The sequence below is a fragment of the Gymnoscopelus microlampas genome (assembly GCF_963454915.1).
Source record: "Gymnoscopelus microlampas genome assembly, chromosome: 10".
NCBI lineage: Eukaryota > Metazoa > Chordata > Actinopteri > Myctophiformes > Myctophidae > Gymnoscopelus > Gymnoscopelus microlampas.
In genome coordinates, this window is record NC_139947.1 from 39,507,141 (window position 1) to 39,532,655 (window position 25,515).

Genomic DNA, 25,515 nt, shown 5'->3' on the forward strand with positions numbered 1-25,515 from the left:
ATTAATATCCTCTATGCAGTATGCACAGCAGCCATATTGGAAGGAAATTGGGCCTCTTCCTTACTTCCTTCAGAGATTTTACCAATGATAGGCCTACTCATGAAGGCTCTGTTCCATTTCGTGCAGCACAGTGGTTCTCAAACGTTTTAATTTCAAGGACCCCCATAACTCGTAGAGTGTATAATTTGGTTTCATCAGAGTTACACACCCACAAGGGGCCATTTGGAACCCCCTCAATGAACCATGAAGGTCCCTGGACCACACTTTGAGACCCACTGGTGTAGCAGAGTGTTTCCAGTGAGCTAGCCTCGATCTCCAGGCCTTTATTACCAGTGAGCCAACATGCACAATACCAGCACCCCCCAACAGTTGAACCTTGAACCCACTCTGTCTTATTAGAATGGAACAGAGCCTTCATTAGTATCATTGGTAACACCTGTGAAGCAAGTAAGTATGTAAGGAAGACGCCCAATTTCTCTCCAATAGAGGATATGCGTGTGACATCATCATCAAACCCGGAAGTTATGCAGGAATGCCTACTGAGTGTCAAGAAAATACTTTCTGGCCTTGACAGCCCATGCATCCAAACAGAAAAGTCATATCTGATTGCATTAAACAACATTAAACAATGTTAAACTCATTTTTCATGTTTCTTTGCCACTCGATTTGCCACTCGATGTGCCATTCACTTTAAGCATGCGCATATCCTCTATATGGCGGCTGTGCATTCTGCATATTGTTTGTGTTTCGCAGAGCAGACGACAGACTACAGAGCAGGCTTGAGCAGCACAGTGTCTCCATGCATGCATGTCTGTCAGGCAGGGCTGTTTCTGCTTGTAATTTAAATATCTCGCTGCAAGCAGCTATTATTAGAATTAGATCGTATTTATCAAATATATGTGTTACTATGTTACAAGTAAAAGGCCTGTGTTCATGTTACTTGAATACAAGTACAAAAGTATTGACATCAAAATATACTTAAAGTACCAAAAGTTAAAGTAGGCTACTGAACTGTTTGGAAAATAGCAGGCTAGTTCTACAAGCAAACGCATCAAGATGCCACACATTTTTTTCAAATAGCCTATGTATAAAATAGGGCTAAAGTGGTTAATGTATGTTTTATAATATAATAATGTATATCATGCAAACTGTGCCAAGTACAGTTTTCAAATAACCGTAGTGGAGTAAAAGTATATTTGCCTCTGAGATGTAATGGAGTAGAAGTAAAACTAGTGAAAACTGGCTATACTCCAGTAAAGTTTTTTAAAAATCTCAAAATTGTACTTAAGTACAGTACTTGAGTATATGTACTCAGTTACTTTCCACCACTGCGCAGCACTTGCAGGTCCTGGGAGCTCCCATCAGCATAATAATAGAGATCATGGCCTGACCTGAGAAGTCTGGGCAACTCAATGTTAGACTGGTTATTTTTTCCCAAAATGTAAATAAAGAATAAATGTATGGACATTTTATTTTTTATTTAAATGTATTTATTAAAAAAAAGAAGGGGAAAAAGTGCCCATTTCACATTGCCCAGACTTCTCAGGTGCTCACTCTTTCTGTATCCGACTCGGACCCAGTGCTCTGGGTTGTAGCAGAGTAGAAAGATTTCAGGACCTGCTCTGAGACTTTGAATTTCCTCAGCTGCCTGAGGTGGTACAGGTGCTGCCACACCTTCTGTGCCACAGCCTGTGTGCATTCTCCAAGTCAGGTCCAAGGAGATGTGCACGGTCACAAGGTACTTGTAACTGTCCACCCTCACTGGTTCCCCCTGTATACATATACTGTATATAAGTGAGAGATGTTTTCTGCTTTCAATTAACTGCGAAATGGCCACAACTCTTCGCCATGGGCTTCAACATCCTATTTGTTATGATAAACTCTAGTTGAACTGATGAATATGTGGGGTGGTGGACGGACAAATCATGAAATTGGTTAGCGTGGATTCAGTGTTACGGTAAATGTACTAACTGGATTGACATAGATCCCAAACTGAATAGGGCTGAAGACTTATACGTTATCTACATTACAAAGTAAAAAAATGATTGGGTCATTCCATGATGTGGGTGTCAAGGCATATTTTCATAACACAAAATCTTTTTTTGTAAAAATATTATCAATAAAAACTAATTTTCCCACTTTATTGCCCTTTGTCAAGATTCTTTATAATATTTCAGTCCGACTTGTTGACATTTTCCACGTGACCATTTTACCAGTTTTACACCTGCTCTTCCCAGGAATTTTGTTCATTTCTCATCTACACAAACTTTCACCAGAAACGTGATCAAAGATTCCAAACTACATTTTAATAAATTGAAAACCAGGAATAAATGCAACAATCTATTTACAATAATTTGTAAGAAAGTAATAACTGTATCTGACATGTGTCATACAGATATCTTACAATAAATGTGTGAAATCTTTGTACGTCCTAACCAACCGACTTCAAACTCGGCGTGCGTGTCGCCGACGACCCATATATCTCCATATATGGGCACAAAAGGGACACAGACAGACAGACGAGCACAATGGGTATTGCATAACCAGGTGGGGCATGTATTCCCAATTTGCATCGTTCCCAAGTAGACCTGTGCCAGTCTAGGTTTAAGAAAAAAAGTACAAATTAATGACAAATTAATTAAACCCAATTAAATTTAAAAGGTATATATATATGAATCACACAAGCAGAAATCTTGTTAAAAACATGGCATGGCTATATATACCAGAACATATTGTTTCATTCAACAACATTTGCACATTCAGCACGTCAAAATTACTTTGGGCATACATTAAAAATATTCCTACATCACAGTTTAAAATCTATACATAACATCTAAAAGCATGCACAGTACAGGAATAGTAGTCATAATATAAAACTTTTCTTTAAAAAAATAATATACCTGTCCTAGTATTAGCAATTCCTAATACAATTCATAATTTTAAATAAGTAGAGGTAGATCATTCTTTCAGCTTCACCCAGCTGATGGCTTCTTATATGGTCATGATGACCACACAGGGGGCTGTTAGGTGTTAAGTGTCTTTCTCAGTGACACTTTGACAGATATTATACTAGGCAGGCCGGGGGGCCAGCCGATGACCTTCCGATTCCCAGAGGGCGTCTCTACCCACTACCCCAAGTATACTGCATAAATGCAAACAATGAGAATGGCTCTCTCATTGTTAAGAAAAGACTGGAGCTTGGAAGGTCTTTGTGTCATCACAGTTTTGTCGGACTAGAAGTGTTATATATAAAGTCTCTCTCTTCCTCAGAGACACACACATATCAGCTAGCACCGTCATACAAAAAACAATAATATCCAACATATCCAATATCCAATGACAGTTCGATAACAAATTAATTAAGGATTCAGTCTATTACTCAAACATGGTTGCTCCTATGCAGACAACACAGTACAATGATTTCCCTGAGAAACAATGGATGGAAGGTTATGTGAAAGAATCTAAGGCTGTGTTGAAAAAAGAAGGGACAGAGTGGACGTCAATGCCCCAGGCTCATGATACAAACCAGATACTGGTGTCAGCGCACCACTACAGCACACGTTGTCAAAATGGGTTGAATTTTATGATGGCACAATCAACCTTGTGTGATCAGTGTCTACAAACAGAAATTCAGGAAAAGGATGGTGGGGAAAATGGAAAGAAAACAAGATATAACAGTACTGTATATTTCACCCCGAAAATAAAACAACAAAAAACAGAGCAAACATCCTCTTGCTTAGTTGCTGCTGACATTGGCCTGCACTCCAGAGTCTGGGGAGGCAGGAGAGGATGAGGCGTTGGAGGTGGAGGAAGATGATGAGGTGGATTTGGAAGAGAAGGACGAGGAGGCAACGGTGGTGGAGGTTGAGAGGTCTGTGGTCGTAGTCATCTCGCAGGCGAAGTAGTCCTTCAACGGAGCGAGGAGGTGGCGTACGGCGGCAACGCTCCAGGACCTCCCCAGCACCTTCTGTCTCTGCTGCCGGGTCATGTTCCTCACATCTGTGTAGTGCTTGGGGAAGCCGAAGATCCTGCAAATAATTGGACGGGAAGAGAGAGGGAGAGGTATCGGTTAAGCCTAATTTATACTTTGTTGGACAATGGTGTCGCTCACCAGAAATAGCGGATCTACGAGCTCATAACACGACTTGTTTTGAGTGATACTGTCATACCATAGAGTACTTATAAAGTTGTCCTTATTGTGCAAGTGTAGACGATGTGCGGGTCATTTTCTTGTATTCTATACACGATTTATACAGCCAGCAGTACACTAACCATCTGAAAACAGATCAGATTCTTCCAACGTGAAATCATCATGAACAAAGCCAGCAGCAATGAAAACATGAAAACGTGGAAATCATAGGCAAAAGGTCCACGGGGCAGTAGGCCGCTAAATAGCTACTTCAAGCTACAAGCAGGCAATGGAGATACAAGGTTTCAGCCGACAGCAACAACAATATGCAGAGTGGAGTTATCCCTACTTCTCTATTTCGCTGCTCCAGAGAATGTCTTCCTTGCCATCCTGGTCGATGACAGGGAACAGATTGCAACCTGAACCCTGCTTCAGAGAGTTAGGATTGGTGGTGATGGTGCGGATCTTGATGAACTGGGAAAAGCAACAAGGAACATGGATTAACGTACACAGTAAATCCGCAATGTGGTCCTACAGCACCATGTGGTTCCATTTGTAAACTCTTCAGAGTTAAATCAACACAAAATATTTTACTGTGAGCAGGCCTGGAATTTTGTCATTTTAGGGGCAAGGCCACTTGGCCTTTGGTGTTGTCCATTTTTTGAGGGCACAAAGGCCAAATGCCAGGGCAGGAGGGTCATCAAATAAAATAAGATTTTAGTCCATTGAAAGAATTAATTGAATTTAACATTCACTGCTAGACTTATTTCTGGCTGTGTTTGCCCACTGCCAGAGATAAGTTGACAATGAAGTGGATAGGAGTCTAGATCTTCGAAAAATTATATCTCCTGGGTCTGTGGGTCAAATCCCCCCCACAAAAAATTGGAAAAATTAAAATGACGTTTTTTTACGTTCTTTTACGTTTTTGGCAGGGAATGAGAGGGTTAAGGAAGATCTTTTAAATGTAATATGTAGACTATCTGCAGTGAAAGAAAGAAATTATGGTATTTACAATCTGATCCATGCTCAGCCTTCCACCAATCAAAGTGACTGGATTGGTTTAAATATGGGGACTCAGGGGAGTTAAGAATTCAGAATGTCAAAAAAAAGACGCTGGAGTCTACATGACAAGAAAGAGACACTGGTGTCTACATATTGACAAGAAAGAGATAGAGGAGAAAGTGGTACAGTCAGCTGGGGCATGAAGGCCACTGCGGCCTCAGGGCATTTTTGTTGAGGGGCACAAGGCCAAACTGAGTGGCAACGACGGCCATGGCCTTCGTGGTCTCCCTGAAATTCCTTCCCTTACTGTGAGGACACAGCATAACATCAGATCACATTTCCCACATTACATAATCACTTGGAAATATATCATCACTGTCGGGCACAAACCTTGTATCTCAATATTTGATCTTTTTATGTTTTTCAAAGGTGTGTCGTACAAAGGCATTGAAAATAGCTGATCTACAAGCTCACAATGCATTGCGATGCAACGCGGTGTGAGCTTGTAGCTCTGCTATTCTCGCTATTTTTGAAAAAAAGAATAATAGTAAGTCTTTTAAAAAGGTTTGCATATCTTCTTTATCAGAATCTTTCTGATGACGACCATATGCAAGTTGTGTTTACAGTGGATGTGCAAGCTCTGTTTCGTTTACTTTTATACTGTATTTCCAAAGGAAAAGTGCTTGTGACTAAAATGTAAATAATAACTATATTGGATCCATTGGACCACAGGATCTTTTTCCTGAAAATTAACAGTTTTAGACATACAAGGTTTCCAACGACTCGTTGACTCAAGTCAAGGTGAGAACAGAAATGAATAGTACTGAAAGTAGAGTGACTGACCTGGGCCTTTCTGTCCTCCTCCAAACAGTCCTGTAGGTTCACCTTGTCATTGTGAGAGGCTGTCATGGGCCTGTATGAATCAAGAATCAAGAGAGGCTCATACAGGCGCAAGCAGTGAAATGTTGGTGTGGTATGTTCTGCAAGACTGTGCAACAACAGTTACTGCAATTCAATATACAACAAGATGATAATAGCGATAATAATGGATTTTAATGGAGAAAGGAGAAAAAAAAGGTTAAAACATCCGCACAACAATACTCTGTGCAGAAGATCGCTGGTTCAAATCTCACCAGAGACACTAACAAAAAATCCTATCATATGGATAGGCCTATATACCGTATGTCATGTTGGATGTTTTTTCATGCTGTACTATTTTTGTAAACCCCTATTATCATTCATGATTTTTAAATGTTTTTATTGTTGATTTTTCAGAAGGTACTCATCTACTATTGTTATTGAGTGTCTAGTCTATTTTCTGTCCAGGCATTGAGCACTCCTCTGAGGGGTGGAGAGACAGGTATTTTGTCCCTGTGATTGGAGCATGCTGGTGTACTTCTTCTGTCATTAGCCAATTTTTGTATGTTCTTTTGGCTGTCAGTAAAAAATGTGCCTGATGGAAGACCTACACGGTCGAAACATTGTGCCATTAATAAAATGGTTTGGGCGCTTTAAACCAGTGTGCAGATGTTTTAGCCTTTTTTTTTATTCTTGCCTTGATGTTCTGTACCTGGCCTAAATACAGGTATAAGATATGCACACAATCTCCTCTTTGAACTTATAATGAAAAAGAAAATAGAAAATAAGAAACATAACATAAGGTAAAAAGATACAGCTAAGACTCAAACTCTAACCCTCTAGGAGGTTTTCGTTGGGGAATGTATGGAGACGCAATACTGGCACTGATCCTGAATCAATGTTTAATATTCCATACAAACTGGTTACATATTCAGTTGGTTTGAGTTCATCCAGATGTTAATGTAACTCTGACGAGGTGTGTACAATATTTGTCGTTAAACTAACACTGGAAATTGTATATTACAGCAATAGTATCCTACAATAAAAAAAAGAAATTAATCACGTCCTAAATAATTCTGTAATAATTGTGTGCAACATTCAGCATTTATGATGGTCTACTTTTAGGTTTAGAATCGTTTATTAGTGCAGAGCCAGTCACCAGCCTTTACCAAACCTCTATGTTGTACATGAATAGAGATACCACCCCTGTGTTACTACATATTGCTTTGCTATGTGTGAACCTATCATCAGAATGATTAGAATACGTCAGCCTCCATCAATTAAACAAACTAAAGCCTTTTCTAGCACTTCATTCATGCATACACTTGACCTTAATATGATAGTACATTTAAAGCATATTCAAGGTTTTCAGTACTTGTACCAAGCCTACACTAAATCCTGAGTGTTTATTTATCCACCTGTAAGTCTGAGAGTGTACAAATGTAACCAAATGGAGTTACATAAATTAGCACTTTTTATCAGACTCATACTGTACCTGTTCATGCCTGGGATGTTCCCCCAGAAATAACGGTTCCTGTGGGCAGGGCTTACTTTAACAGCATCCGCCAACACTGGGTTACACTGTCAACCAATCAGATTAAGACGAGTCACATACATGTTTCAAATAGGGGATGAATATATTTCTAGTTATTTAATTAGAACCTTATACTGTATATCCTAACTGGTTAAAAAGTTATGTCGTGATTTAGAGGAGAATGCTGTAGTTGTTACATAATAATGTTAGTGGGGTGGGAATGAGTTTAGTAAATCAGAGCAGAAGAGAGCAGAGAAACAAAGAGAAGAGAAGAGAAGAGAAACAGACCTCTAGGTAGCGGGAGATGTTGGCTTTGTCGTGTAAGTTCATGAAGACAACATTTTCGAACATCCAGAAGAATGGCCTGGGGTCATCTTCTTTAGGTTTCAACTGGTTGAGGATGCGGTAGTACTCAAAGAACAGCCTCCCAGTGCCCTCTGCAGGACACAGTTGGCAATTACACCACAGGAAAGAGTAAGTTACATCGGTATATATACATTATACAATTAGTTATATCTGTCATTCCCTAAAATAAAAATATAAACAAACATTTATTTTTTTATTGTCTTTTTCTAGGCTGACTGGGAAGTTAATTTAGCTATGGGCTCATACAATATGGCAGATTTCCAGTTGAATTGCATTGGGTTTTTGATTATTTAGGAAAATAATCTCTGTAGCAAACAAAGGTTTAGGATATTATTCACACATGCTTTTCAACAAGATAATCTCAAATCAACACTTTTTAGATTTCTGAACACTATAGAGTGCTATAGCATATTAACACATTTCATTTGGAATCGCCACAAATCAACACACTTTGTATGACTACAAACTATAGTTTGCAGTTGTAAACCCAGAAGTGAGTTTACAATGGGGTTCATTGCCAGATTTGTAATGCGTCTTTACAATAGCTTTTTTTGATTTATACAGAATAAGCAGAAACAGCAGACCTACAAGCTCACAATGCGTTGTGAGCTTTACTTGTAGATCGGCTATTTGCGGCGTACGACACCATTGTGAGATGATGTATAAATTGGACTTAACCCATTAAGACCGGGAAAGCATCTGTGCGTAATTTTTAGATTTAAAAAATAGCTCATTGCCGCTCTGTGCTTCTGGGGGTCCCTGGAACAACATATTTTGAGATATACATACATATATATACATATCATTTTGGGGGTCTTTGACATGGAAAAGTTGGAGCACCACTGATATAGCAACATACTGTTAGGATTTAGAAAACATTTTTAGATATGTATTTGGCCTTGGACCCCCATCTCAAAATGTTTTGTTTCAGGGACCCCCAGAAGCAAAGATTTGAGTTACAAATGTTCGCTTTAAAAAACATATATTCAAAGATTTGCACACATTTTCAAGAGTTTTCAAAAATAGCAAATCTGCAAGCGAGTGCCTTGGTGACTGATTATAGGCAGATACAATCGACATGTATTTTGGTCTGGCTCTCTCCTTTAAAAGTAGTCTTGCGTAGCCAGACGATCAGAGATCTCCACTACAGATACGTTCATCTGGTGACATCTAAATTTAATGTATGGGCTAAAACTGTGTGGAAACAATTCAGAAATTTAAGACAATAACTGCCTTGCAAAACCAATGCAAAGACTTTAGGGCGGTCATTCATATTGGGACAGTGATATGATCTTGTTTTCAAAGCATTGGGCGCAGGATTGTTAGCGGCCATTACCATTCTCTCGCTGTTCAAGCACATACGTATATTGAATTTAGATTGTATCATTCAGCAGAGATCTCTGATCATCTGGCTATGTGAGACCATCCTCCCTGTAACACTCCATTGGGGAGGGTGAGCCCTCTGCAGAACAACATGAGCCAAACGATGTGTATGTAAAACATGACATACTGTATATTAGAACTATTGTGTACCGTATAGACCTACTTTAGATGAAGTATTGCAATAACATACACAAAGACAGATCATGTACTGTACATGTTCATACCATAGAGGCCCTTTCTTATTGGGTTGACGATGGAGAGGTCATTACATGGGCTGCCACCTATCAGCAAATCAAATGGACCCCATTCTTTCACCTGGATAGGAGATAGGAGAAGATGGGTTAGCTTGATCTGCCATTCAGCTAACACAGTAAAATGTCCAGGTGGAAGTTGGAACAAACTGTCAGCAAACCAAAGACAAACATCTAAGTTCACACATCACAACAATGAGAGGCAGCGTGCAGAGACAGTAACAGTATGAGTACGAGGACTAGAGCTGTCTGTCACCTTTAATAGATTGTGCACCCATGCTAGAGTTTGTAGCCTTGTAGACAGCAGTCGCCTTCAGTCACCACCGAGGGTCAAAGGTACGGTTGCGTTCCTATCAGAATCCTATAGGATCCTAAGAATTCTATAGGATTCTTATAGGAATTTCATAATCCTAGGATGTTATTGGAAATTGTATAGCCCACACGGCTAACTAGTGTGGTTTAGCCGGGTAGAACAGTGCTGTACTGGCCAACGTTAATGCATGGCAGGCAATTAATACATGACCCTAACCAGTCATTAAGTAAGACTTAATGAACCTAGCCTCGCCATGACATGTCTTCCATTTTCTTTTTTGCTTAGAACATAGCCCTTGCACTTGTTTGTATTTCTTTGCACGTATACAGTAGCTGTCCACTTAGGTGTGAAGTCGTGTGGATGTATTTTGTTCGTGTATATAGGAATGAATGTGTCTGTTTATAGATTATAGATGTTTGTAGATACTGTATGTAAATTATATTATTTCTTATTATTTTGTTATCTTTGTCATTGTAGTGATTGTCGGATTTCTACTGTTGTTTTTTATTTTATTTTTTAGTTATCTAGTGTTATTTTATTTCCTCAGTTGTTTTATGTGGTTCCCTGAGTGGGGTTTCATATGTGTATTTGGTGACGTCACCTGTAATATTTCTGTTAATCTTTAATGCAAAATAAGTTAATTGTACTAAAGTACTAAAGAAAGTGAATTAAGTAAGTAGCCTTGGGAGCCAACGGTTACCGAGCCATGTGGCCCATTGGTCAGGAGCCTATTTCTGTAGCGTGAGGCAGCTCAGTGTACTTGTACACCAAGCTGCCTGCTCCCTGCCTGCCGTGGACATGACACTAGTATGTCACAGGGACTTACCCCCAATCTAACCCTTGATGCAGACTCACGGACTGGGTACTATTTTTATAGTCTTTGATTTGACACAGCCAGGGATTTAACCCCCGTCCTCCCACTCTCAGCACGGACAATCTAACCACACTGAGCTGGTCAACCTGTAGTTGTTAGTTCACGTACATTTTCCTTGGTGATGTATCTGACATCGTCCACCTGTCTGATCTTCTTCTTATGGTTGCAGTTTACCACCGTGATGCAATCCTCGCAGATCTCTGAGGCGACGTACTTCTCCACCTTGATTCCAAGCTCCTTTAGCACTATGAACCCTGGATGCACGCACATATACACAGCATACGAGTTAGACACACAGCACACATATCGTTGCTGTCAGGCAGAAACCATATCTCTATATTTCAACTTTTGATGTTCTTTTAGTTATTCTTTCCATTTCCTGAAAAGTAATAGTTTTGGACATGGTTTTCAACAACAACTATATGTCAAACCACTCCCACAAACAGAGGATACAAACCCACACATGCACACATAGTTGTTGCTGTTTTTTAGATTATTTGTTGGCATGTTATGTCTAATTTAGATATGAGAGTGAGAGAGTGGAGAGACAGGAAACCAAGGGCAGATGGGAGACATGCAAGACATGATGGGGTCGGATTCAAACTCAACCACCACACACACACACACACACACACACACACACACACACACACACACACACACACACACACACACACACAGATAATTACATGTGTATGCTTCATACTCTGTAAACTGACAACATACACTAGACTTCAATCCAGAAAGACGCTGTTCCTTCCTTTAACGGATTTAGTCTTGGATTGTATCGGTACCTGTTGCTATGCCGTCAAACAGAGACAGAACTCTGATGGGTCTGCGGAGGTTGGCAGGGATGGATGGGTAGATACGATGAGGCTCCTATAGTGGACAAAGGTCATACAATAACAACATGTTTAGTGTTTCAGCCCTAACATAACCTCCTCTTCAGGTTCAGGTAAAGCATTTCAGAATATACCGTACAGTAATTATTTCAATAATAATACACTGGAGGAAGTAAGTAAAGGTAGACAGACCAGGGGAGACTATATTGTTGACTACTGTGGTAGATGCCACAGTTCATGTGGTTAAGGAGGGTGTAGACATCACATGCCCCCTCTGATACGCATGGGGTTAACCGGTATGGCACATAACACATGCAGTGCCCTTAAATGATATGCATTACAAGCAATTAGTGACGTACAAACTCTGTGGCGCTGTTGTTGGCAAAAAGCCTCTGAATTCGTACACTCCAGTCCTCCCTGGGGACCAAGGCACCGTGGGCTCTATGTTCCTCACACAGGTAGCAGTACCATGGGTCAACGTCCTTCAACGAAACAAACGCACCCGGACCCACCAGGATGTTCAGACAGTCATCACAGTAGGACCTGGAGAGAGGAGGTTCATTCAATTTTAGTCATTCAATCGGAGGAGAGGAGAAGGGAGGAGACAGGCAGGGTGAAAGAAAGAAGCAGACAAACAGAAGGACAGACTAGAGACAGACTGGCAGGCTCAAAGAGAGAGAGAGACAGACAGACAGACAGACAGACAGACAGACAGACAGACAGACAGACAGACAGACAGACCTGTAACAGCTATCGTGGCCACAGAGTATGACCTCCTTTCCATAGCAGCAGATGGTGCAGTATGACTGGTAACCATCAACATCATAACAATGCAAGGTCTCTGAGAAGTTATCCTGGACACACAGTGAATGAACAGGACTCACTTTTAGAGGATTGGCATGGGAAAGACATTTGTACAACAAAAAAAAGAAAAGACTGCTTTGACTCAGTTCCCCCAAGTATTCATAATACATTTAAATGTATACATAGCAGACATTCTTCTCGCCCTTTTCAGTCATTTCATTTTGTCTCCACTCCAGAGGCGCCATATATACCATAACATATACAGTATATAACATTTTGAATGAGCTATATAGCTTTATGCTCTGATGGAAGCCCATTTAAAATACTGTAAGTGCCATCAATAAATTGTGACTGCATAGTACATATTTGTGAGTTTTCCCATAACATTTTTGGCTGACTTTTATCAGGGGAGATTTCCTTACTTTGCACACACGACAGAGGCTGCCCTCAAACAGAGGATGGGGTATATCAACGTCTGTAGTTCCACAACACAGACAGTAGCCTGTTGGAAGGGTGAATGAATGAATGAGTCAATGATTTTATCATGTAACGCTACTAAACAGTATACCACATGATATCATCACTGTTGTGTAGAAACTTTGTATCTCCATATTTCATCTAACTACAACTACAACAGGATCCATTGGAACACAGTCACATTCTTTTTTCCAGTTCCTGAAATAAACTTTGGTAGAACATACAAGGTTTCTACCCCTGACAACTCTTATTACAACAGAAGTCCATAAAATCTATATTTTTGTGCTCTCACCTTCGATGTCCAGGTTCATCTCCATGACTTTGCGAAAAGTCTTTGCTGGAAGAAGAAAGAACATAGTTGAATTAACTTTATTTATCTACAACATTATAAAGTTGAGGAGCATGGGCGGGTGGGGGTCAAACATATGCCCATATATGGACTGGACATACTCGACGTCGGCACAAATCAATAAATAGGCCCATATATGGACTGGACATGCCTGATTTCAGCGCAAAACCGCCTTGTTAGGCAACGGTTATGCTCATATATGGACATGCCTGATGTCACAGTACACAAATTAGCATTGCGTTAGGCAACGGTTGAATCCAGCGCAAATCGTCGTTGTTAGGCTCCTGTTTCTGTTGTGTGAGATGTGATACCAAAGCTTGATCAGTGAGAGAGAGAGAGAGAGAGAGAGAGAGAGAGAGAGAGAGAGAGAGAGAGAGAGAGAGAGAGAGAGAGAGAGAGAGAGAGAGAGAGAGAGAGAGAGAGAGAGAGAGAGAGAGAGAGAGAGAGAGAGAGAGAGAGAGAGAGAGAGAGAGAGAGAGAGAGAGAGAGAGAGAGGAGGGGGAGTGAAGGAGAGGGGGAGGGAGAAAGCCTATTTCACCCATAGATACCGGAACCTGAACACGCTGATCAACGCATCACTGCCTGAGGATATTAGGCTAGATAACCAGTTTGATCACTTCTCAATGCCCATTTTTACAGCCTAGCTTTTAAATGATTGATGCTTTGCTTGTATCTATCTGGTATTTATTGCAATTTATTATGTCTCATATTTATTGTGTTTTATACTTTACATGGTATTATTTTATCTGTTTGGTTTAACTGTAAAGCATTTTGTAACTCTGTTTTGAAAAGTGCTATATATAGTTTAATAATAATGATAATAAGCAGCTTGATTTATGACTTTCATTATTATCATTCTGACTTGGTGACAGCCCAAGGATACCTGACACAGCTTGGAGTGAACATGAACACACACCTCTGAGTAGCTGGTCAGGCTGTGCATAGTCGCCACTGGACGTGTTGGCTGTCCTGTACACTTGGTAGCTGTAGGCTTTCTTCTCCGGAGGCCGCCAGCTTACATCCCGATCATTGCTGTACGAAGAGCTAGGAGCGCCCTGCTTCCTCTGGTGTTTCCATACCCCCCCCGGTCTCCAGTCTGGAGACTGATCCTCCTCATCCTCAGGAGAAAGAGGGATCTGCTTCGCCCTTTTTTGCCATCCCCCCCTGGAGGGGGGTCTCCACCCCCCCCTCTTCTCTTTGCCTCCTTCTCTGGTCCTCTCCCATTCTCTTCTAAACTGCTTTTTCCCCCAACGTGCAACTGTCTTCCTGTCTTCCTCCGACTCTGTATCTCCACTTTCTCCATCTTCTCCCCCGCTGCTGTCTCCTCCGCCCCCCGTTCCTCCCGTTACGCTTTTCGATCTTCCCGTCTCCTTGCTCTCCGGCCCACGGGATAATGTGTCTGACAGTTTGACTTTGTTCAGGCAGATGGACATGTCCTTTAGTCTGCTGCTGATCTGTTCCTTGTCCTTGTTCTCCCAGTGGGTGCTGGTGTGAGACGTGGGGTTGGAGGGTGAGGAGGAGGAGGAGGGCTCATCGAAAAGACTTTTCTTTGGATTTGGCCACATGTTTTCTTTGGCGACACCTGGGGGGGTGAAAGAACAAATACAGATGTGTGCATTGAGGGATGAATACTTATGCCCATCTGTTCTATTTTCTTTTTTTTCTTTTTTCCCCCAAATATTAATTATGCTTAAAGTTCTACACCCCCCAAAATATGTTTTTTGTTTGGTTAATGTATTTATAAGCTAAGCTTACTGTAACAATATACTATAAAGGATTAGGGTATAGAATAATCATAGGTTAATAAAAATCAAATCTACCTGAATCAGTATTTCTGCAATCCTCTGATAATTTCTGATTGTTTGTTGTAGGTGCATCTGTAGCATCATCTGTGGGTTCTGCCTTTTCGTCGTGGAAGTCGTTGAGGGCCCAGTCCAACAAGAGCTTCAGCTGATCCTTAGCTGAAGTAGCTGCATTTGGCTTCTTACAGCGAAAAGCTTTGAACTGACAACACACACACACACACACACACACACACACACGCACACACACACGCACACACATACATATTAGATGCAGACATCTTATTGTCTCCGCCAGTATGGTGGAGAGTATGTTTTCGTCTCTGTCCGTCCGTGTGTGTGTCCGTCTCAGCCAAGCTAACATTGGTCAAGCTTCACGTGACACGTGACAATATGTTGTCACCAATGCTTTGATTGGCTAGCGAGACGCATGATGAAATAAAAACCTATATATATCACCACGCACTTCAAAAAATCATTTATATTTTTTGAAGTGAGCTTCCATCACTGTGATGACCACTGTTCTTTCTAAATATGAACGGGGTGTGATTTTTTGTCTCCGCCAGGAGAGTTTTACCCTCCGTGTGTGTGTCCGTCTCAGCCAAGCTAACATTGGTCAAGTGACACGTGACAATATGTAATATAAATAGGTAAGACAGGATTAATCAGGAACAGTACTGGCGGAGACCTGTGCTCCGAGGAGCACATTTTCTAGTTTTATATGTGATCATATGCTAAATCTCTATCAGACACATAAGATCACGCATGCACATCCAGGCACACACACACACGTTTGTTCGTTCACGTTCACAGCAATGATCCATTCAAATGATTCGTTCATGTTCTCGTTCAGTAGCGCTTTCGGTCCTGGCGGAGTGCATGGGCTACTATATGCATGCAACTGTGTGCATCTGATCCAACTGACATGAATGCACAGTCTGCACAGAAACACAGCACTGTCATTCACGATCTAATTGCACCATCCTCTTGTTATATAATAATGTGTAGAAGTAATAAATAACTACAATATATAATGTAAAGTTATTTTCATTAGTCAATAATTATTTCCACAAATGCCATATTTTATACAAAGCAGCATAAGTCAGTACACTCACATTACTATCGATTTCCAACCATGTCTTTAACTTAATGTAGTTCATGAATAGTAGCTGTAGCATACTATTTATTTGCATCTTCTATTCCAACTAAAATGTGTTAATTGACCAGTCCCTATCTGTCCTTTGTACTCTAGGACCATGCATATATATTTATTTTGATACTTAAATGTGGTGCTAACACTATCTGTCTTTTGTCCAGGAACAACAGTAGGATACCTTTATTTCAATTAAAATAGCAATACGCATGCACGTCTATTGTATAGTGAAAAACTCTACAGGGGGGGCATGAACGAAATCGTTCACATAACAGTTTCAAGAAGTGAACGGGTTCGTTCCAAATCGATCATGACCGACCCATCACTACATGCAATGACTATAATACACACCTGCAGTGACTGGTAGACAGCTTCTTTGTACGCGGGCTGGTTTTCAAAGTAGCTGACATTGAAGCACTCGTTGAAGGCGGTGAAGGGCTTCAGAGAGGCAGCACTGAGTTGCTGAAACGAGTTACAACACAGTGATGTAAATGGGACTGTTGGCCTGCAAGCCTGCAAACTGCTTTTGATGCATTCCAATTGGCTCTAATTAGTCTTAATTTCTGTCACGACTAAATGCATGGTGTTCACAAGGTCTCCTGACACAGATCCCATTTGAGCAGTGGTTCCCAATTTTTTTAGCTCAAGACCCAAAAGAGAAATTAGATGTTTGCCCCGGGACCCAAAATAGCAGATCTACAAGCTCACAACACATCGCTTTGCGCCGCGTTATGAGCTTGTAGATCTACTATTTTCACTACTTCTTAAACATTTTCTTTTATTATTTATCGAAATTACTATTATTATTATTTTGTATTTATTTATTAAATACTTTAGAAAAACTTTAGAATTGTTTTTCATTTATGAAAAGTAGTTTTTAATAGTTGCTTTTAATTGATGAAAAGATTTTTTTGTTTAAATCTTTTGAAACATGTTGTTTTTAAACATGTTGCACAAAATCCTTACATGCTTTCATCCACTTAATGTGATATCCAAAGTCCAAATTGTCAAATGTTCAAAGAATTTTTATATTAGCCAAAACAGCAGATCTACAAGCTCAAGGCTTGTAAAAATCTGCTATTTTTGCTATTTGTCGTATATAGGGCCTAAGTGGTTGGCATGTCTGAAAAACAGTATGTGCGTGCATGGTGGTCTCAGCTTGTAAGAAACGGGGGCTCCAAGGAAAGAAGGTCTGGAACAACTGAGTTAGTGGGAATACATCCCTCCATCTCTCACCTTTGTGTACATTCTGCTTCCGTACCACTGCACCATCCTTTGTCCTGGTACAGGAGGTGGGGGCACCCAGGCCCTGATGAGTCCAGGCCAAAGAGTGAGGCTGTCTTTGAAGCCCCACACCAGGTCCCCTTCCTCGAAATGAAAACCATCCTGACGTAGAACAGACAATTATCAGGGTTCCCACACTTTATGAGAGATTATTTTCCAGGACATTTTAATGCGACCCACACCTATAGCAATATCAAGTTATTATCATGTTCATATTTGATCCTCATTAAAATATACTATGTTGTTCGTTAAGAACAATTTTGACATGTTTGTGGACGTCAGCAAGGGCATGCGGTCGCAACGGATTCCTAACGCCAAATCAAATGGGTTACGATCTGAGCCAAGTCTCCTGAGGAGGCGCGTCTGAAGCCTGTCCAGGACAGGGGTCTCCGGACGTAAAAACAGATGAATGAATGTGGAAAAGAATATATAATAAAATGTAAAACTTTAGATTTTTTTAAAGGTAAGAGTAAGGTAGAATATGCCTTTGTAAATAAGTGTGCATACTGTAGTGGTATAGTAAATAAAAAACATTATTAAAAACGTTTGTAGTTGTAAATATTGCAATTATAATGTGGTAGTCACAAAATCCCAAGGCACATCTGGTCTCAAAGCACACCATTGTGCGTCGGTCCACCATTTGGTGAAGTGACTATACGGTGGGGCTCCTCACTGGCAGGTGAGCCAGTAGGGTACAACTGCAGTGATAACACACAGAAATGACTGCGGGGAGGAATTAATTGGCATTGACAATTGGAATTGGCAACTACTAAATTGGGGAGAAAAAGGTGGTAGTGCCGTACTATGAGCTTGTAGATCTGCTATTTCTGAAATATTGTGAACATTTGAGCAAATCTTTGAATTCTAGAAATGTCTTTTAAATCCTAACCGTTTTTTGAAAAAACGTATGTTGCTATATCAGTGGTTCTCAAACGCTTTCATGTCAAGGACCACCCAAAATGTTTTGTTCCAGGGACCCCCCAGAAGCAAAGATTTGAGGTCAATCTTGGTTGTCAGTGTGTCTCATTCTTGTCTGTCCATAAATTACATTTTACTCATACATCTGTCAATGTGAAACAAGATAAACAACAGTTTGAATGTGTCAAACTTGTGTACCTTATAACAAGAGGGCTGCTTCGGCTTTCCCTCTGGGGTTGACGTAGACGTGAGAGAGACGCTCAAACCTGTGGAGGACTAGGGTACAGACACACACACGCACATGCACACACACACACACACACGCACACACGCACGCACGCGCGCACACACACACACACACACTCTCACACACACACACACACACACACACAGGTATTCATATGAACACACCAATGGGTGGACATTGTGCACACCACACACAAAGATAAAAGTGGACAAATACACACACTAGAGAGGGGCTCTCTGCAGAGTGTATATCTCTGAGCTGAGTTGCCTAGCCAGTGCTGTTTAGGTCACAGGTTGCAGCTGTCAAGAAATAGTATTTTTACAACATACAGTGCAACAGTCACATTTTTGGACATTATGTGCTTTTGGATGTGCGCTCTATAGAGGCCCCTTCAACATACAATTCCAATTTGGGGTTGATTGGATGTTGCATTCATGATATGAGGCATTTTTGTAAGAAATAGGCCCCTCACACTAATTCTGGAGGCCAAGTACAGGCAAACAGTATACCGCCGCTCATCATCCTTACATGAGTCATGAGATAAGTTGTACGAGAGAGAGAGAGGGAGAGGGAGAGGGAGAGGGAGAGGGAGAGAGAGAGAGAGAGAGAGAGAGAGAGAGAGAGAGAGAGAGACGGTGAGAAAGAGATACAGCCAGAGAGAAAGAGAGACCGATAAAGACTTCAGGTAATTAATATGTAATTGCTATCAGAGCAGATGTAGATTTACCTGTGTTGGAGCTGGATGATGATCTTCATCATCATCAGCATCACCATCACTATCAACCACAATAGTAGTCACACCAGCTGAACCTAAAAGAGAAGAGAAAAAAAGCGTTATAATAGAAAAGCGTTAATAAAATCGAAATAAAACTATTTTAAAAAGAGTGCATATACAGTAGGTGCTCAGGCGGCGCAGGTGAGAAGTTAATGCACACCACTGTGGAGACTGGAGTTTGACTCCTCCACTTTAATTCCATTAATTGTAGAGTATGGTGTGCGCGTATATATGTTTTTAGCTGTGAACAAATTCTACATGACTGTTTTGTCTGTTTAGCAAGGTATAAAGAGTTATTGTGACATGTCTCCAGTCAGAATGGTATATACTGTATATGCTTGGTAGGTTTAGTGCCCAAATATTTTCACTGTGTTTTGATTCAAGTTAGAGTTTTCTTACTTTTGGCTGCTTTTAATCTGTGGACCACAGAAGCATATGCTGTGGTCAATCATAATCATCATTATCATCATCATAATCGTCCTCACCATGTTCATGTTACAAAAACGCCTCATTGAAAAAGGAAGAGGCCGCACAGCTCTTAGCCATGATGCAATTAAAAGAAACCAACGTTTCAACAATGAAGTCTTCCTCCTGACATGAGGCGTTTTTGTAACTTTTTGTAACACTAATTCTGGAGGCCAAGTACAGGGAAACAGTATGGATTTGTACCTAATATGTTGAAGAGAGTGAGAGTGAGAGTGAGAGTGAGAGTGAGAGAGAGTGAGAGTGAGAGTGAGAGAGAGAGAGAGAGAGAGAGAGAGAGAGAAGAAAGAGAGTCGGTGAGAAAGAGATACAGCAAGAGAGAAAGATTCAAGTTAAGAGTTTTCTTACTTTTGACTGCTTTTATTTTAGAAGGAGTCTCCCCTGTGATTTCCACATCTGCCAGAAAACATACTGTGGTCAATCATCATTATCATCATCATCGTCGTCCTCACCATGTTCATGTTATAAATCATTCTTAAGTTTTCCTATGATCTCCGGTACTGCTCTGAAGAGGCTCTTAGCGATACAATGAAAATAAAATATTTTTGACCAAATACCTTGATATCGACGATAATATCACATTTCTTTTCTACATTTTTTGAAAATAGAGAAAATAGCCGATCTACAAGCTCAATTTTCAAAAACTGTTGTATCTAGTCTCATATCATGATTAATATATTACCCATCCCTTCTACCGGGCATCTGATTTTGGGTGTGCTGCTCATATTGAATACATTAGACATATAAGACTAAGAAATAATAAAGTTGAAGAATAGAATATTGTGAATATATAGAAAGAATATGAAATATGAAAAAGAAAGGAATAGAGAGTAGGATATAGGAGACAAAAAGGAATAAAGAGTATCGAGAACATGAGACATAAAGGCATATAAAATAGGGAACAGAAATGAATAGGTAGTGGGATATAGGAAACAGAAAGGAATAGGCAACAATAGGAAATAGGAGACAGCAATTAAAAGGGTATATGCCAGTGGTTCTCAAATTTTTACATTTTAAGGACCCTCGTAACTCTGAGAGTGTACAAATAGAACCAAACCATTTGGTATACTCTCAGTCAGAGTTACAGACCTTTAAGGGTATATCTGCAAACCCTTCAAGTAACCCTGAGGATCCCTGGACCCTACGTTGAGAACCACTGGAATAGTCTATAGGGAATAGGAAATAGGAGACAGGAAAGTAATAGGGTATAGGCCAGGTACCAGAGGAGTCCGGTGAATGGTATACTATATGTAGGTCCAGTGTCTTTTTTTTCCGTCTGGTCAGGAATGGCCCTGAGGGTCGCCTCCGGGGCCCCTTAGTCTCACTGTCATCTGTCGAACCACCGTTTCCCCAATTCTCGCTGTCATCTGTCGCACCGCCATCATCATCATCATCTTTCTTTATGTCCTCTCTGCGTTCTGATCCAATGGGGTCAGGCTTGATCTCCCTACCGAGGGGGCGAGCTCCCTCTGACTCCCTCGCTGAGCTACAGGAGAAAGCCTGGAGGTGAGAAAGGATGGAGAGGGAGAGAGACAGAGACACACACACAGAGTGCATATGAGCGCAGAGTTGTGTTGACGGCATTGTCACTGGTTCAAGATAAAAACAATTTAAAGTCACAGATAAAAAACATTTTCATCCAAGTTTGTTTCTGTAACAGACCTCAGTGAGCAGCTGGTTCCAGCGTAGAGAGCTAGGCAGGGCCAGAAGAATGAGGAAGAGCTTACGCAGAGGAGAGTCCTGATTCATTTTCCTCAAAACCTACACACAGAATAAAGAGAATATGTATCATGCATGGTATACCAGACAGCATGCAATTCTCAATAACAATGTGCCTTCATAACAAGGCGTGCGACGTGCGTGTGCGCGTGCGTGCAATATTGCCATGTGATAATCGTCACATTACCTTTGCCCATGCATCCAGCCCTCCTGTGCTGGGTGAAATAGTACAGTACTCCTTAGCTAGTTTCATTGACTGGTCGGAGCTGCATATATCCAGCTTAACGCAGATGTCTGACATGATGGAGGAAATCTTGTAAAACTGCAGGGGGACATATCACAGATGAAACAAGTAGGAAACAGGGAGATGTCACATTAGGAAGGCGGCTCAAAGCATGTGCTCATTCTAGGGGTGTGCCGGTATTTATCGTCCCGCGATATATTGCGATACGTTTTTGTGACGATATGTATCGTTTTGACTTTTTTGAATACATTTTTTTTATATATATATTTTTTTTGCAATAATAATAATGCAAAAACAGAAGTATTTGTTTGCATTTGCTTCCCCCCCCCATATATTTTTATAATAAAGAAGTGCCAAATATCGTATCGATATCGTGAGCCCAATATCGTGTATCGTATCGTGAAATTAGTGTATCGGCACACCCCCAGCACGTTCTGATGGAAAAATCTGCTTAATCCTATACTAGCATCCATTGCTGAATATTTATGACACAACTTCTACAATATGCTACCGTTTTGTAAGCAATAGGCCAGCTATATCTGATCACTTCAGAAACAGATCAGAGTGAGTTTCACTTCCATTCCATATATACAGTATACTGTAACTGTCTCTATATAACTGGAAAGACAGGCTAAGACAAGATATAGATCAAAACACACAAAACAGACCAGAAAAGAGGTTCTATAAGAACAAAAGTGTTGCCTTACATCCTTGTCCATGTTGGGTTTGATTAGAGTAGCAATGCTCTTCAGCGCCACATCTCCCAGTTGCTCCGGCATGCTCTCTGCTAAGGTCTTCAACACAGTCTGGTAGAATGTCATTGATCCTTTCATGAAATTCATCTCTGCCTCCTTTCCCAGCTTCTCTGTCAAGTCTGGAGCAAAGTTGTGCAGGAAGTTGTCCGTGGTCAAGGGGCGCAGCATATTTTTGGAGGAGAGGATTGAGGCGTCACGCCTGCGGATGAAGTTCTCAACCCCTGGGGCCTGTAGAAGGTGCCTGGCATAGATGCGCACCAGCGTGGAGGCCCGCTGGAGCTCCCAGGCCGCGTCCGAAGTCCTCTGACTCTGGAAATCAGACAGTGGCTCCAGGTTCCGGGAGAGAAAAACAAACCCTATCCTGTAAATGGGGTTGCCCATTCGTGCGGCAATCTGCAGGGAGTCCATTGATTTATCAAGACACTGGAAGTATTCTGCCAGTTCCTTCCAATGGATGGACATTGTCTTTGCAGCCCTGTGGAAGTAAAGACACTGAGAGGAGATGGGGAGGGAGGGGTTGTGGGGCTCCGTGTTGGCTAATTTGGCTAACATCTCTTTCAAGTTGTCGTTGGTGGGATTGCACAAGGAGAAGTGACGATGGATGTCGCCCATCAGCTCGGCAATGTGCCTGAAGGACGCTGTGACTCCCGAGTGGCAGGCTCTCGCTGCAAGCTCGGGCAGACCACAGAGCCACAGCAGCTTAGGGCTGAAGGACCGCAGCTTGGTCACGATATCACGAGAGTCCTCTGGGTCTGGGTGGTTAGAGTAGAAAACAGCCATGTTGGACAGACAAAGATGGAACTTGTTCAAAGTTCGGATCAGTAGGTGCGCCCCCTTGGCCTTCGCATGTGCGTTGGTACTCGTGTTCGCATCTTCATCAAGGGAGTCCAGCAGCCTCAACACCTTGACCCCTGACCTTTCGTCAAAGTAGCCAATCAGAATGACTGTCGTAGTCTGCCCATCCCCTAGGTCTGCCTTTCTGTACATGTAGAGGCTGTAAGGTGACTTTGAGCAGACCAAGGTAATGTCTGCAGGGTACTGGGGGCCCATGATGCGGGTGAACGATGGAACCAGCACCGCGCCAGCCCTAGAGGCGCCTGAACAGTTAGAAAAGTACTTCAACATGAAGCGACTCAAACTGTTGCTGTATTGTACGGCACTTCCCCCCTGCTCCTCGTCCAGTTGCATTGCTTCATTCTCTGTTCTCTCCTCCGTGTGCATCCTCTCCGTATCCTCTCGCTCTGCTGTCCTACTCTCCTCTCCTGTCTCCATCTCCACCACCACCACCCCATCCTCCTCGTCCTCATCGTCAGATATGATCACACATGCCTTGCCGTTTTCTCTCTTCACATCATCCTCTGTTTTCACCTGTAGACGGGTAAGAATAGAACTTTCATTGTTGTTTTGTCTTCACTGTGGTACAATTAGATCATGGCAAACAATAATAATCAAAACAGTTACAGCAGTTATGTTCACAGCCATTGCATTCAGGGCATTACACTTGACATAAATGTGTTATTACTGTTTATATTGTTATAACATTACAGCAAGTGCCTCTCTTTTCCCATCAAAGGACACACAGACAGACAGATGTACCTGTCTCTCAACCAGTCACTGTCAGAGAGTCTCATTCTGTCACTGTGAATGCAAGCCATGCGCGCGCGTGCGTGCGTGTGTGTGTGTGTGTGTGTGTAACCTCTCGTCACCAGGCTTTGCATAGTGTAAAGCCTGGTTCCCATTCCACTTTAACCAGTGCCATCCAGTCTAGAGTTCGCCTAGTACTCCAGTATCCATGAATTTCCTCACACATACATGTCATGCGCAAACACAGACCATTTATTTCTGTATCCGTTCTAGATAAGATATACAAACTGGCTAAATGAATTGATCTCTGGGGCGCTTTATTGATAACTTAAACTAGAGCTTTACGCACACACACACACACACACACACACACACACAGACACAGACACAGACACAGACACACACACACACACACACACAGACACACACACACACACACACACACACACACACACACACACACACACACACACACACAGAGTATATACTTGTATACACAAACACAGTAATGTGTATAATATTAATATATTCAAATTGTATATAATGTAAGCGGTGAGGTTCTCTTATAAGCCCTCCTAGGGTTTCTTACCTCACCGGCCCAACAATTATCTTCCAAGGAAAGAACTAGTATACTATGCATATGTATGTGTGTGTAGTTATAAGTTACTATGGAAGTACAATTCACAATACACGGTCCTCTAAACTGGATCGCTCATAAAAGCAATTGGCTTATTTAAAATGAGATCCCTGTGCACTCAAATCATGATGATATCATACAGTTAACGTGATATTAATTTAAATACGTTCTGGATTGTACATAAACAGATCATAGATCAGTCGTTAGTTGTGGGCTGCAGAGCAGTTTTGTTTGTTTAGCCTGTAGCCAGTTGAAAAGCTCACAGACCTGATCCCTGGCTTCCGTGCAACTACAGGGGAAATGTAAATACGCTCATAACATTAAAGCAATACGTTTGCTGTAGCATCGTTTACAGATGTTCACAACAATCACTTCATGGATATGTGAACTAATGTTACCAATGAGAACAAACAATGTTAGTAAACGCACGCTACGTTTCGCTAAACCCAAAGCAATGATAGAAAGGATCGCTCACCCGCGCCCTCTACCGTAGAGGCAAATACAAACACAATGTTGTTAGCTACATTGTTATCACACTGTTCTGGCAGAAGGCTACAACATAGATATCAAGTACCCCCACAAGAAACGCATTATGTATGTGTTAGTCATAACAACTAGCTAGCTATCCGTATTGGTCTATTACACAATGCATTATCAAAATCATTTAAAAGATCGCTCGGAAAACGGAGCCACTCGTCTTACCCCGTCCATTCTCCTTTCTCTCTCAGGGCA

At 41.3% G+C, this 25,515-nt stretch overlaps 1 protein-coding gene across 1 annotated transcript; it reads right to left on the reverse strand.

Moving 5' to 3' along the window:
• Window positions 1-2,327: 2,327 nt before the first annotated feature.
• LOC311052948 (uncharacterized protein) lies at window positions 2,328-25,515 on the reverse strand. Its single transcript, XM_084068267.1, has 24 exons — window positions 25,486-25,515; window positions 22,515-23,930; window positions 21,751-21,885; window positions 21,507-21,605; window positions 21,065-21,344; window positions 20,193-20,240; window positions 19,314-19,396; window positions 18,538-18,615; window positions 17,374-17,523; window positions 16,489-16,599; window positions 15,003-15,186; window positions 14,099-14,764; window positions 13,126-13,170; window positions 12,779-12,858; window positions 12,294-12,406; window positions 11,912-12,095; window positions 11,505-11,589; window positions 10,819-10,964; window positions 9,497-9,587; window positions 7,812-7,960; window positions 7,485-7,570; window positions 5,975-6,044; window positions 4,479-4,603; window positions 2,328-4,028 (listed from the first exon to the last, which is right to left on the reverse strand). Exons 1-24 carry the CDS (start codon window positions 25,492-25,494, stop codon window positions 3,737-3,739), a joined length of 4,725 nt encoding a protein of 1,574 aa, XP_083924393.1. The 5' UTR covers window positions 25,495-25,515; the 3' UTR covers window positions 2,328-3,736.

Bases quoted from the DNA above. Each gene is read 5' to 3' on its own strand.
- LOC311052948 (XM_084068267.1), bottom strand. The intron at 21,886-22,514 runs GTAAGGCAACAC...GTCCCCCTGCAG, and splicing joins AACCCAACATGGACAAGGAT to TTTTACAAGATTTCCTCCAT. The intron at 7,571-7,811 runs GTCTGTTTCTCT...ATTGGTTGACAG, and splicing joins ACATCTCCCGCTACCTAGAG to TGTAACCCAGTGTTGGCGGA.